We start from the raw sequence: 14,443 nt of genomic DNA on the forward strand, positions 1-14,443 counted from the left end.
ACTAATGTTAAATTTTAGCTAATCAATTTACTTAGTCCCCTTAAGATTTTTGCCTGTTTAGGTTCTGAAGTATACTGAAACTAGAAATGACTAATAATTCACAATTAAGTAAAATATGGCTCATGACATGCCCTCAATAGCTTGGTCGTTTTAGTCGAGCAAAGGTTTAGTTCCATATCATCAACCGAAGAGTTAAAGGTTGCATAAAACCAAAGGTGAAGGGTTTGATTCGAAAAAGTGTTAAAAGAAAAATTGTTAATGTTGCTTTAAACGAAAATTGGTTGTTAAAGCAGTCATTCGCAACTACAATATGCAAGATGCAATACAAATGGCAAGACTCGTGAAAAACCCATATCGTATTTCCAAATCTGCTCTAGTATTTGATTACCAAAAGAAATTCTAGGCAAATCCTATGCATACAGTACTATAATACAGCCCTGCAGGTCAACTGAGATACTTCGTAATACAAGGGACAGTTACAAGGTTACGAAGTAGGTTCCAAGACTGCCTGCTCATGCCAGACACCATTCAGATTAGATTGCCAAAGCCTGACCACCCCATCACTCCCAGTGGTTGCCAATGTCATTCCGCTCATATCCCACTCCATTTGCCATACCTATTCTCACACAAAAACCTCGCCAATTAGCAGTTTGATGAAAAAGAGCATCACAAAAGAATACTCTCACCATCCCTTAAAGTTTGCACCATCAACACATTCCACTTTATTACGAGTTGAGTTGAGTTGAGCAGATAACCAGATACAAAGTATTTTTTAGTACGTAGAGATTGTAGGAACTAGGAACCATGTTAACTAAAATGAAAATGAGGCAATCTTTTAGGGATGAAGGGAGTAACAGTTAAGAGTAAATATCTGTTGGAATTGACAATCTTCACAAATTTTACTTAGGGTGTTTCCATTATGTGCATTTTAACAAGCTAAACATTGATTAAGGATCTTGTCTGAAACATATTTTGGAGAACTAAATGCCAAATGAAAGAAATTTGCTGTCATACCTCGCCTTGATGACCTGATAACAAAGCTATCTTCTCCACTGAGAGATGCCCGTCAACATCAGGGTTCAAACCAACATGCCATATTGCTATACCCATCTGAGTAGCAACAGAGATGATTTCATATGGCCTGTAAATAAAAATTCAGCAGGAACATAATTATTATCGACAGAAATACAGGCACATTCATCTCCCAAATTCACAGGGTTAATGCCAAGTAATAATATTACAGGCTAGAAACAATGAATGAGAAGTTCAACCCTGCATGGCCATAGATCAAGATGCCACACACCAGCAAAGGCTCAAGCCGATTGACCAACAAACAGAAAATGCGATTTTTAAGTATTGACAAAAAAAAAAAAAAAAAATATTGGGTGAGGGTTACCTGCAAATATTTGGAGCCCAAGCAACAGCATGCACTGGATCACCACTGTTTTCACCACTGTTTTCAGGTAAAGCTAACTCAGCAACAGTAAGCCACCTTTGATGTAATTGATCAAACTCCCAGACCTGATATCATCTAACATGAGATTGATTTGGATAAGTTATTCAATCAAGCAGGTCACTTCATCACACATATTTCCAACCAAGAGCTTCATCAAGTAATTTCAAGGGAAAAAACCCTTTAATCAAAGATTTGAAGGAAACTTGTGGAAAATTAGAGATCTCTAGGAAGATATATAGATCAAGACATAAGGTAATTTCTTAAAATTTATCTTATTAGAAACGAAATGTAACAAAAGAAAAATAGACTCTTACAACCCTATATTTGGTATGCTGTGACTTATCATATCAACCAAGACATCAATTCTAAGTAGCCGAATTAGTAGATGATGATATAGTAGCATAACTTTCTTGAGATCTGGTGATTTGGAATGCCATAAAATCGTATTGGCTATGATTCTCATACATATTCACTGTGTTCATAAGAGGTTTCTGTAATTTTATAGCCCTCTCTGTTTTAATTTATTTGCAACAATGTGACATTCACCAACATTTCGGCAAAATTTGTTTGTGAGTAGTATATAGAGAGAAAAATAAATTTGCATGTGATGAGAGAGATAGAATGAAATGATAAGTAAAAACAAGAAAGAAAACAATTGTTGCAAATAATTTGTAGCATTCATTTATGATAAATGTTGCAAATAATTTGAAACAAAAATAGGATATGCCTTTCATGTATGTGATCATCTAACGTATATGCAATGCATATAAATTTTCAGCGAGCAGAATGTTTGATCAGAGTTGCAAGAAGCCTGAGCATTACCGCAAACAATACTAATAAAAACAAAACCAATAATGAATCCCGTTAGGTACCTAGGGAAGTAAAATTAATAAAGCCAACCTTTAACCAATAAGCATGAGAAAAGCACATAATGTAGTATTGTACTACTCTATTAGCAAGAATGAAATCACAACATAGGTTAACATAGTGGGAAAAAAAAGTGGTTAATAATTAAGAACACCATAACAGACAAAAGGCTCAGGACAGTAACAGCAACCACACAATGAAAATTTACAAACAAGGGGGGCGTGTGGTCCAACTACATGAGAACATCAGCATTAACTGCATGCTGATCAGATCGTCACTTGTCAGGAAAATTTCGATGCTCCATGTGAACGAAAAATTGCGAAATACATTTTAGACTCAACAGTACCCTGGAAGAATTGAGTTATGGTTTATCTGAATTGTACCCAAAATGTAAAATGTTGTGAAACACAGTACCTTGGAAGAATTGAGTTGTGGTACATCTGAATTGAACCCCAGAACAAAGCTCAATTGCTGGCTTTCACCTTTTTGTGGAATCCACGATATGGATGCTGATAAGCATGAAGCTTTTGCAAATTTAGATACCGAGTCAATAACATTCTGGAACTCAGCCTATACATTACAATTTGGCAATAAAAAGTTTGTTAGCCGATTTCAAACTTGTATTAACGTTTACCACATAGAGATCCTACGGTTACATATACACTCCTAAATTCCTAACTAAATAAAAGCTCTTTAGTTAAGTAGTCATCATGTTAATAAAGTATTCACTGATGTATTCAAGCGATAACATACCTGAAGTTGCCAAGTGTTCAGGTCCAAGGGATTATGAAGCTCGTAGACTTTGACATAACCATCTGAATATGCAGCAACCTACAAGAAAGGGATATAGCACATAGTTATATAACTCCGAGGAGTTCATCATATGCTCCAAAAAGAGCACATGAAGTAAGTTACGTTACATTAAAATGATAATTTGCAACAGAAGCTAACACTTACCAACTTCAAACAAGTAGAGGAACCTCCAAATTGGATATCCAATACACGGGCATTTTTATTCAGAAACTTAGTGCAAATCTTCCACTGAAGCGATTGCCCATCTGTATAGAATAGGGATAAACATATGTTTTAGATTTCATAGTCTAACTGAAAAAAAACACCACTATCATAACTATACTGAAAGTAATGTCTCACTTATTAGTAATGTAGTATGATGGCCAAATGGCCAATATGTACAATATTACTCTACTTATGAAACAAACATCTGAAACTTGATAAAGACATAATTCTTAAATATCGAAACAATAATCAGCATCAAGTTTTGCAGTTAAATCATTCACCGAGGAAGTACAACCAATACACAATAACTTATAATGTGAGCAACTATATGATTCTTTCATATGAATGCAACAATAATTAGAGTTACCTCCTGCGACTTCTTCCCACAATGACAAAGTACCATCATCCAAAACGCACGCGACAGCATCTCCATACTCTGGAGGAACCCATAACACCTTCACAATGCTACCCTCATGTACCTTCACAATGAACAATTCGGATGCTCACAAAATAAATGTCCAGCCTAAAAATTACAATTCAACCGTAATTTGAAATTAAATCAAAAACCCACATAGTAGCAGACTAACCAACCAATTAACCCAACACAAACAACCCAAAACCCCAATTTGACAGCTCTAAATAAACAATTGTTATCCCAAATATTATGACTGAAATTTACAATCTTTAATTATAAATTGAGTAGTACAAACATAATATGACTGAAATTTGCAAACTTTCATAATAAATTGAGTTATACCATTACAATATGACCGAAATTTGCAAACTTTCATTGTAAATTGAAGTAATACTTAGAACAAAAACATGAATTAGAAAGAAAGGAGATGTAATAGCAAGTAAAAAACCCAATTGATTGGGGAAAAGGGAGAAGTATACCTGAAAGGAGGAAGAAGGAGAAAATGGAGAAGAAGAAGCAGGGTCAGGAGAATCGAAGATAGTGAGGAGGCCATTGATGGAACCAGTAGCTAATCTTTGAGCGCTGTAATTCCAAGCAGAACATACAGTTCCAGTCTCCAATGTCGCCACTGTTTTCTCCATTTTTTATTTCTGTGTAATTTCTCGGCCACCGTAGTGTAGGGTTTAACTTCCCGCTCCTCCTCTTTCGTTTTCACCAATTTTTCGGGTTTTTTTTTTTTTTCGGCTAAACCAACTCAAGGCTCAACTACGAGTATTGTGAATTGTCATAGAGATGCTAGAAATTAAAATTTTGACCTGTATAAACCCAATAATTTAGTTTAATTCATTCACATCATAGTATGAGTTCGATTAGAAATTTTCAAATTAGTTTTTATATTATATTTTAAAGTTTATGTGAAAAAAAAGAGTAATAATAATTCTACAATGATGGTTAAGACGTTAATTGTATTTGTTTGAGTAGTTTAGTAAATATTCTCTTTTAATTAAGTTTGAGCCTTGTTTGAGTCCAACTCATATTGACTTTCAACATTTAAAGTTTGTTTGTATTTTTTAGTTGAGTCAAGCTCCTATTCTCTTGTGTATAAAAAATAAAAAAATAAAAGGTTCCTATTTGAGTCACACTTGAGCACAATTTGAATCAAACACCTAATTTTTTGATATAATCTTTCGAAATTTTACTTAAATGAAAAGTAAAGGTCATTTCGATATGATTATAGTTTCAGTATTTTGGTCTTTGGTTTTTTTATTTAGGAAATCATATGACATGTTTTATAAATAGAACACAAAATTAATCAAATCTAAAATGAGTGAGCCCCAATTGATATCGGTAATAAACATTTTCATTTATCTCAGTGGCATTTATGTTAATAATACTAAACTTCAAAAGATAGAACCACATTGTTCATGAAAATCGTGACTCACGACGTTTACGTTATACTTCCTCTTTCTTCCTCCTTCCTACTTATCAACATTATCGGAACAAGCTACCATCTCCCCACCATTGAAGTCTTGAAGATGAGTTTGAGATAAAAAAAACTTAACGGACTTTTGTTATCTCAGTCATCTTACTTTTTTTTTGGTGTTTAGAGAGGCACAAGGGCGGGGGTGAGAATCAATTAGGGTTGGCAATCCCTGACCCGACCCGATAACCCGAACGAACCCGACCCGAAGTTACTGAGAGAAACCCGAACTCGACCCGATCCGAACCCAAATAACCCGAATTCGACCCGATTTGACCAAAATTTCATATTTCGTAATAATTTTAAGTTTTGCAATTACACTTTTATTTCTTGTTTTTACGGAAAACAAAAACAAAAACCTAAAACCAAAACCATAACCAAAAGACCCATTTGTAAATTTTGCAGCACCCAAATTATTGATACATACTCGGGTTACCACACAAAAGAAAAACCGGTGGCTTGGTTGCACTCTTTCTCCAAACGATTAAAACCGAAAAAGCTCAATCAAACAACAATGGCAGCTAATTGCATTCTCTCAATTCATAGCAATTCAACCCCAACTTCACTCTTCCCCTTAACTCCTTCAAACTCCCTTCAAATTCCATCCTCTTCATTTCTCAAGATTAGGGATAACACCAAATTCAACAATGGCGTTTTTACAACAACAATCGGAATGAGAAGAAGAAAGGGAGGAATTGTCTGCGGATTTCTGCCAGTAGATCCATGGGCACCCACCATTGATTCTCAAAGCATTGCTTCTCAGCTTTTCGCTTTCTCTCTCTTCCCTTATCTGGGTTTTCTCTACTTCATCACCAAGTCTAAGTCTGCTCCTAAACTCACCGTTTTTGGGTTCTATTTCTTGCTTGCTTTTGTCGGTGCTACCAGTAAGTTCTTCTTCCTCCTGTTTATTCTTCTTTTTGTTTTGGTTTGATTTTTGCTGTTATAATTTTTGTTTAAATATTTTGTTTTGTGGGTTTTTGATTATGTTATATCTTTTTGTTGCAATTATTAGGAATTTTCTGTTAATATTGACATTTGTTGATTTGAGGGTTTTTCTGTTAGTTTTGCTGTTTATGAGAACTCTTTTTTCTGTGGTTAGTCAAAATTAGATTGGATAACATTTAGCTGAATTAGATTAGTTTGATAAGTTATGAAGATAAGTTAGGATGATTCCTGAAGGCCATTTAAGCTAAACAATGTTTCTGGATAGGTAGGAATGTGATTGAGAAAGCTCGAAAGTTGAAACTGAGGACTAGAGATAGAGGTAGCTAATCACTGTTTTGTGTTTGATTATTCTGATTATAAAAGTTCATGGTGATCAGCAAACTATAGGAGGCGCTATTGAATAAGCAAAAATGGGATCAACAATTCTCGAAAGTCGAAACTGAGGAAGAAGAGAAAACTAGTTACTTGCTGGTTTGTATTTGTTGTCCTGTAAAGTGTTGATTATCAAACTCTAAAAAGTATTTGTAGTTTGGTGGACCATAGGGTATCTTCACGGTATAAATTGATGTGTGGATTGATGATGCTTGCCTTGTGGTTGAAATGGCAAGGGATTAGGAAAATTGTATTATCATCAGAGATTCGCTTACTTTGCATAAGGTGGATGGAATCTGATTCCCTCTGTGGTCTTTACAAGAAATTGGAAATTTCCTAGCATTGCAGAAAAGTCGGTTTGTTTGGTTTTGATAGGTGTTGATAGCATATTGTAAGAGTCAGAGTTCTAGGAAGCAGGGAATATTAAGGTCCTATATAAAATCACTCAGCAACGTTCTTGATTTAGTGCAGTTAGATCTTTGTATTGGAAACCCACCTAGGTCTAGGTTGAACATGAATGTCAAACAGTCCGAGTCCCATAAGGCAACTATTGATGAAGTGCAGCTGAGGGCATTATTCAGGAAACATGATATCAATGGTGATGGCCACTTGAATAAGGAAGAACTGAAGGAAGCCTTTCGGAGACTGGGTTCATTTATGCCTAGTTGGAGGGCAGATCGTGCAATCTATTACACTGATATTGATATTGATGGAGTCATAAATGAAGAGGAGATTGATCACCTAGTGGCTTATGCTGTGGATTACGGTTATACGCTTGATTGAGGCTTCTATGTTCTGATTCTAAACATTTCGTGTATCCAACATATGCTAGAAGTAACAATAATATGTATCTATGTCATCTTAACCTCGATGACTTTGTAGTTTGTACCTTTATGATTTGTTTGATTAAAAGCCTTCTCTTGTGATAAAATCATATCCTTTATGTTTTATAGAAGTCTATCCTCCGGTCCTCCCCTTCCCTTCAGCAATGTTGGTGTTTTTCCTATATGGACATTTGGTTTAACAACCATTTAAAGAGGCCATTGATATGATGCCACACCTGTTTTCTCTTTTTGCTTAAAGTACTGTTATATGTCAATGATGCCACACCTATGTTGATAATTTTCCGTCTTCACTATGTAGTATGTAGAACCTATCCACTTAATATCGGGATAAATGATAGCATTTTGGTTAAGTTTGATCCTTAGACTGGATTAATTTGTTAAATTATACATTTTTTTTTTCTTCCTAGAGCCATTGATAACTCTTTAGCTCTCGAAACCATAACACTAAGCTCAGACATATGAAATTTGTCTACAAGGTTTATGAGTGGGAATGGCTAATCAGGTGATACATAATGCTATGAAATACTTAAGTTACAGGTTTTAATACACGATGATCAGTAGGTTTTATATAGCAACAATATGGCTTTAGGGTTCCTTAAACAATGCTTAATTACTTAGCACTCGAGGTCTCACGAAGTCACGATCATTGGAAGGTTTATTCTCTCTTTATGGAGAAATTTTCTGTTGGCCTGCAAGTTAGTTCGGAGGAGAAGAGTTACAACCCTGACAAAGGGAAACTGTTACCACACATCCATGCCTGATGTGGATCCAGTGAAATCTATGCTATCAGTGGCGGTGGGGATACTGTTACAACCTTCTGTCATATGTTCCATGACCCACCAGGAAGGGTCTCAATAACATAATTTGCGGCTTTTGATGTGTGAAAAGATCTTAGGTTTGCCATTCATTTTTCATGTGGCTTTTGAGGACTTAAGTAAACTTCCCTCAAGAATCCTTTGATAAAATTTTGCTGACCTTAAGATATAGTTAAAACCTTTCATATGGAAATTCTTGGCTGATTCTAAGTTGTACTTCGTATATCATTGTGATTCTTGTAGGCAGAAAACCTCAAACCTGGATACTTAAGAGGTATTTGTTGATTGTGATGAGCTCATGGGCTCCATACAAATTTGGTTTATATGCTTCGTTGATCCATGAAAAGAGTTTGGCCTTCCCAATGTCAACTATTATTGAATGATTTGAATCTATTGTCATCTATGATCCTGGCGATCATTGGCGACTGGCTTCCTGGAAGTGTCTCACAAATGTGAGTTATAAACTTAAAAAATGGATATTTATGTTTTTGCTTCTTGGCTGTGAATCCCCGTCTATTTTTCCTGTACTTTATATTATCCTTTGTAAAGAAACTCGCATGTATGATATATTTCTACTTTGAGTGTGATTGCAAGAAATAAAAGCTGGCCATTTGGGAGATTACCTAATTGTCCTGACATTGTTGGTTCTATTGCAGCCTTTTGTTTGTTAATTTTTTCATTGTAGTCCTTGTGAATATGATTTTAGCATTTCATTCTTTCTGATTTACATCTACTAATTGTCCCTTGTTGGATTTTGCTGCTCTGTCTTCCTCATTGGTAGTTCCTGCTGGAATCTATGGTAAGTTACTTAAACAAGATTAGTTAATAATCCTTTATGGTTTATAAAGACTAGATATTGAATTGATGCCTGAATTCTAGTAAGTTGTTGGTGATAGCGAAGATACACTATGGAACATCCCTCTCTAATGTGGACTGGTTGCATGGTGGGGCTGAGTCTCTGCTCACTTTGTCAAACCTATTTGTTGTGCTGGGGTTGAGAAGGGCTCTAAAGAAACCTATACATTCTGAAGAGAATCAATCTAAAGAAGTTTCAAGATTGAAAGAGGAGAACCCTTCCTCGTAGGTATGGATTGTCTTCATGTCTTGCTGTGTTTAGTTGAGTTTGGTTGACAACCTTATAATGTTATCCCAATTGTAGATCGTGTCTTGAGTAATAAGCATATTACATTTGCAGATATAATAATGCAATTGCTGCTGCAACTAATGAATTTGAAGGTTAATGTTACCTCAACTGCCAAATGTTGCCACATGGTGCATCTTGTAGATATCGTGCTGGAAAGATGGGATTTCCTGAGCTCATTTTGTTGTAAATATATTTTTATTACTATACATGTTGCTTATGTTAAACTTATCCATCTTTTCTTCCATTTGTTCTCCACACTCTTATTCAGATAATACATGATTATCTACTTAATTTGCCTGTATCTTCAAATAGGGTTCAATAGTCTCTAAATTAAGTGGAACTTACATAGGACTATGGATTTGTTTTAATTCCCTGTTTCCATTTCGCTGTGCTATTCAATTTCTATAACTTGGGTATGATTATTCTTCACAAGGATCTTCTTTAACCGTTATTTTTTTTTTTCCTTTTTTTCTCAAATCGATTTATGTGAGTTTCTAGAGATAAAGGCTCAAATCCTTACCCTTTCAAAAGGAAACAACCCTTACAAAACTACCCAAACTGTTGCCCCTTTTTCTCAATGTGAGAATATGGCCTAATGGCCCTGCTTTTCTAGTACTAGAGCTCCTCTATTCACATTCATTTTAGCTTATTTTCCTAAAGATCTGGATCACTAGCTGATTTCCAGCCCCAATCCTCAAAAAAATATAAAAATAAAAAATTAGGCCTTCCCCTTGCTTTTCCAGCACTAAAGCCCTCATTTTTAAAAAAAATTCAAGGTCTTCCCCTCTCTATTATAGCTCTGTCAAGTTCTTCAGATTGTGCTTGCGATTAGTTTTAACCTTCATCCCAGCTAATTCCCATCGCAGTTCAGAGCCTAGCTGTAATCCTTTTTTTTTAAAAAAAATAAATAAAATAATGTGTTAACTAGAATACTAGTACTAGCAAAGAGCCCAACTATGCACTCTTCACATGAAATAATTTGTTTTGGTTTGAATTTCTTAAGGTCTGATATGGTTTGATCTGAATTTTCTGATCTGATCTGTTATTTATTTCTATGGTTTGATTGAACTTTTACTGCATTTGTATACTAAAATATACTCTGAGAAACACTTGTCAAGTGGGTCTAATTAGATTTGTCTTAATGCGTAGTTTTCACTTCATAGCTGTTTTGTTTGTCCACGAACTTCCAAAAATATGGAAATAGACAGGCGCAAATAAGATCTGGTTTGGTCTATTGTGATTTTTTTTGGTCTGACATGGCCGGAGATGTTAATAATAAGCACTAGTAATAACTTCCTATATTAAGAAGAGAACATAGTCCTAGGTTCGTAAGCTATGGCTTAGTACTAATTTGTTTTCATACATAATTCTAGTCACTTAAGTTTTATATTACTTGTTTCCTCAAAAAAAGTTTTATGTTACTTGTCATCTAGAGTACCTGTGCAATTTTGTTTGTCTTAAATAAATACCAAAATTATAGTTAACAAATACTCAAACATTAAACAACTACTCTCTTTGTTCAAATTTAGCTGTAACATTGTCCAACATTTGTCATAGTTGTAAACTTCCCATTCTCTCTGGAAAGTTTCCACCATAAAATGTAAGCTGGGGTTAGCTAGAGAATTCAATCATAAACTACTTTTGATTTTGGAAATGTGAAATATTTCCGAGACATTGCAAAATTTTTGTTTCATACAGGAGTAAGCCTTTGGATAGAGCAAGGACTTTGTAAGGCTTGAACTAGACATCATCTGTCTTACTAAAAAAAGGAAGCGAATTGAAGGTAAGATACTTTTCTGTAATGCAATATTCACTCTGTTTTCATAAAAATTGACTGAAGGGCTGTTTTAGTTAACTAAAGAATTTACGGAGTAGGTTACAAGGGAAGGAGAAAAAAAAAACTAAATAATTAAATTGTCGTCAACTAGCATGAAGCTCTTTGCTTGTACCACTGACTCCCTATAAACCTAGGACAAGCTTCCCCCTATTTTGTTATATCAGGTACTAACCCCGTTTGTTTCCTAGATGCTAGTTCTCTGATAATTTACAAGTAAATAATGATTCTATTGTTTATCCTCTCTGCCTGTCTTGTCTAATTAAATGAAATGCTCAAATTGAACTTTCCCAAAAATAGCCAACCATGGGATTACATGTTGGATTGTTTTCTTGCTGTTGATGACATTATTCTTTAGCTTGAGAGAAGCTGTTAGGAAATGCCTGGTTATCAGACAGAAAACCCTCCCATGGATCCATTGAATAATCAATGCCTATTATTGGGGAGTTGGTTCCTGAAGTAGTAGCTGAAATTATTTCTGTAATATCTGATTCAAAATGTTGTCCATAGTTAACTCCTCCAAAGGTGCTGACCTTGCAAGGTGATGTGGAGAAATAAGTTGATTCCGAGGTGGCTGGTGATTGAATGAACGACTGAGGAAAACTGTTACTAGGGTGACTGTTATGGACTGTTGACGGTGTAAAGGCATGGTTTTCATATCCAAAATCTCTTGTTGGAAAGAAAAATCCTGTCTCTTGATTTTCTAAGCTCTGAATGTCAACTCTCAGCCCTGTCTGAAAATTTAGCAGCATATCGGGCGGCTGCTGGTAGTGCATGATGGGAAAATTGCTTTGTTTGTTGCGTTCTTGTTTTTGTGGTGATGTTGGTGCAGACTTTGAACGTGGGGCTAGTGTACAAGTATGAGTTCCCTTATAGGTGACGTTGAATTGCATGGGATCTTCATCATTTCGTTGCACCTGTTTGGTAGCGTAACAGCCTTGAATGTTCCGGTACGTGCATCTGTAGTAGCTTCTGTAAATGCAGAAATTAATCTTGCTGTTAGATTCTGATTCTAGTTATTTGCTCTACTTGAATTACCCCTTAATCACCTAAAAGGCTGATTGTTATGATATAAGTATTAAGTTTATTATTTTGAATTTAATAGGGATCTGAGATTTCATTGTAGTCCTACCTTTGATATGATGTACACTTTGTACATTTATAGTCAAAATTGTAGTAGTTTGACTTTTTTTTTTTTAAAAAAAAATCCTTTCATGAGTCAGGTTATGCATATTATTCCTACTTTTTTAAACAGGAATTGCATGATTTTTCTTTTTAGTTTCTAGTTGAAACAGAGTGGAGGGCAAATATACAAAAAAGGATTGGTCTACATTAGATAAAGTCTTTGCTTTCTAGAGACCTTAGGATCTATTTGGACATGTTTAAGATTTTCTGACAAAGACCTGGTCTGATGATAAATATGCATGTTCTGATGGACTTTTTGTCTTTTTACTGTATTAGTTTTATCTTGAGAAGCAGAAACCTTACCTGGGGTGTTTGGCTCCGAGTATATCTTTCTGACCATACTTCCTCCAGCTATACCCGTCCTCGGGTGGCCCTTCGGCTGCATTCTCAGAGCATGCCCTGACTTGGTCTGTCCAAGTTGGCATCATCTTTCTGCAACAAGTATCCCAAAATTATTAGAAACTTCTCGAGGTCTTTGTAACCAGGAAATGTAGTAGAATTCTCAAGGACTATAGCATTAAAACTCGGCTTGAAAGTCTTTACCTTTTTTTTGACAGCTCTATGCTATCTTGTTGAACATGAATCCCAGGGTTCAAATCTTCACTCTTAGGACTTCCAATGACCGAAAGTGGTGATTCAGGGGCCGTGGTTGATGGGACTAAATGCTGGTGAAACTGTTCCATTGACCCACCCAATCTCAGAATCAAAAGAGCCTTCTCAAGGCAAGAATGTATCCGTTCTGCCAACATTCCTTTAGTTTCACCTGCAAGTATTTCTGAACTCATTTGAGCCTTTAGCTGTTTAGCTAGCGCTACCCCCTGGTTTAGCTCCACGACCAATGATTCTTGCTCGTAATTGCCACAACCGTTTTCCATTTTCCTTTTTTTGTAATTCTTCAGAGTGAAAGTAATGCAGAATGCTCTGGTTTTCTGAACTGTCTGTTGTACAGTCGTATACCAGATCACCAGCTATTCTTGTTACTCTCTTGATGTAAGTTGCATGTCTCAGGTGTGTTACAAGGCATAACACAAATACGTATTAAGACATACACTTACAAGAGGAGGATGATCAAATAACGAAAAGAAACCGGGAAAGTTTACAGTTGCTGGTGTTTTCTTCTGTTAAAAAAGGCAGAGTGGAAGTTTAACTGTTTCAAAAATGTGTCTGAGACTCTGAAGCAGGAGGGAGAAAGAGAAGTGATGAGTTTATGCTTCAAAAGGGTGTAATTTGAAGTTGGTTATATATAGGAAAGATTTATAAAGTGGTAGGAAAGAGAAAGAATTTGACTGAAAAGCAAGTTGTTGACAAATGGAAGTATAAATTTTCTGCAGAAGAATAGTCTATGGTCAATAGAAATTGAGAGTAAACAACAAGGGATGAAAAATGAGTTAAAAATTGGAGTGATGTATGTAGTGCTGACTTTTTCAAACTTTGTTTTGATTGGTCAATTATTGAAAAAAATAGTTTTGATTTTAATTTAAGTGTTGAATAAAAAAGGGCTTGGACTCGTTCAAACTTTTGTTTCCGCGTGTGTATATGTATATTTTTAAAAAATAATTCATGGGATGATTGAATTTTCTTACTTTGAGCAATGATTAGGACTAGTATTTTTAAGGTTTTAGTAATTTATTAATTTATGTACTATAGAATTATGAATCAGAAAATATTGTGCAATGTTTTTTTTTTCTAAGGCTAAATGATTTATGGGTCCTCCTAGACAATGACTTCCTATCTCATATTTTCTTTCTTTTATTTTTTGTGGTTTGTTAGTGTCTTGTTGACCCCCTTGTTCTAGAAGTGGTAAAATAAGACTTTATTTGTTAATATCCTAGATTAGGGGATGTGTAGTTAAACTGAAATTGAAATAACTTTGAATTATCCAGTACTTAAGATGGAATTATACAGTTATATATGGTAATGAATTTGTTGATCAACTAGGTTAGCACCCATGCAATGCACGGGTTTAACAGTAATTTATCTTTGGATTTTTGTTTTCACATTTTTTTATTAGCTCAAAATGTTTATAAGCTCACTTTAATTGACCTCAATTATGCTAAAAACGCTTATT

The 14,443-nt window shown here is 35.1% G+C and overlaps 3 protein-coding genes across 5 annotated transcripts; 1 reads left to right on the plus strand and 2 right to left on the minus strand.

The window, feature by feature from the left end:
- Positions 1 to 254: 254 nt before the first annotated feature.
- Positions 255 to 4,640, minus strand: LOC110722667 (protein SEH1-like). The gene is made up of 8 exons (XM_021901942.1): positions 4,235 to 4,640; positions 3,708 to 3,819; positions 3,281 to 3,381; positions 3,077 to 3,154; positions 2,738 to 2,893; positions 1,397 to 1,521; positions 1,015 to 1,141; positions 255 to 616 (listed from the first exon to the last, which is right to left on the minus strand). The coding sequence occupies exons 1-8, from the start codon at positions 4,394 to 4,396 to the stop codon at positions 485 to 487; spliced, it is 993 nt and encodes a 330-aa protein (XP_021757634.1). The 5' UTR covers positions 4,397 to 4,640; the 3' UTR covers positions 255 to 484.
- Positions 4,641 to 5,326: 686 nt separating this feature from the next.
- Positions 5,327 to 10,540, plus strand: LOC110722669. 3 transcript variants are annotated; one of them, XM_021901944.1, is made up of 4 exons: positions 5,333 to 6,119; positions 8,994 to 9,011; positions 9,109 to 9,296; positions 9,408 to 10,540. In XM_021901944.1, exons 1-3 carry the CDS (start codon positions 5,750 to 5,752, stop codon positions 9,294 to 9,296), a joined length of 576 nt encoding a protein of 191 aa, XP_021757636.1. In that variant the 5' UTR covers positions 5,333 to 5,749; the 3' UTR covers positions 9,408 to 10,540. The 3 variants fall into 3 exon arrangements, with proteins under 3 accessions (XP_021757638.1, XP_021757637.1, XP_021757636.1); XM_021901946.1 differs by lacking the exon at positions 9,408 to 10,540 and having other exon boundaries at positions 5,327 to 6,119; positions 9,092 to 9,167; XM_021901945.1 differs by lacking the exon at positions 9,408 to 10,540 and having other exon boundaries at positions 5,328 to 6,119; positions 9,114 to 9,239.
- Positions 10,541 to 10,602: 62 nt separating this feature from the next.
- On the minus strand, positions 10,603 to 13,385 carry LOC110722668 (probable WRKY transcription factor 41). Its single transcript, XM_021901943.1, has 3 exons — positions 12,919 to 13,385; positions 12,679 to 12,807; positions 10,603 to 12,162 (listed from the first exon to the last, which is right to left on the minus strand). Exons 1-3 carry the CDS (start codon positions 13,248 to 13,250, stop codon positions 11,538 to 11,540), a joined length of 1,086 nt encoding a protein of 361 aa, XP_021757635.1. The 5' UTR covers positions 13,251 to 13,385; the 3' UTR covers positions 10,603 to 11,537.
- Positions 13,386 to 14,443: the final 1,058 nt, after the last annotated feature.

This window comes from Chenopodium quinoa, unplaced genomic scaffold, assembly GCF_001683475.1.
Source record: "Chenopodium quinoa cultivar QQ74 unplaced genomic scaffold, ASM168347v1, whole genome shotgun sequence".
Lineage (NCBI taxonomy): Eukaryota > Viridiplantae > Streptophyta > Magnoliopsida > Caryophyllales > Amaranthaceae > Chenopodium > Chenopodium quinoa.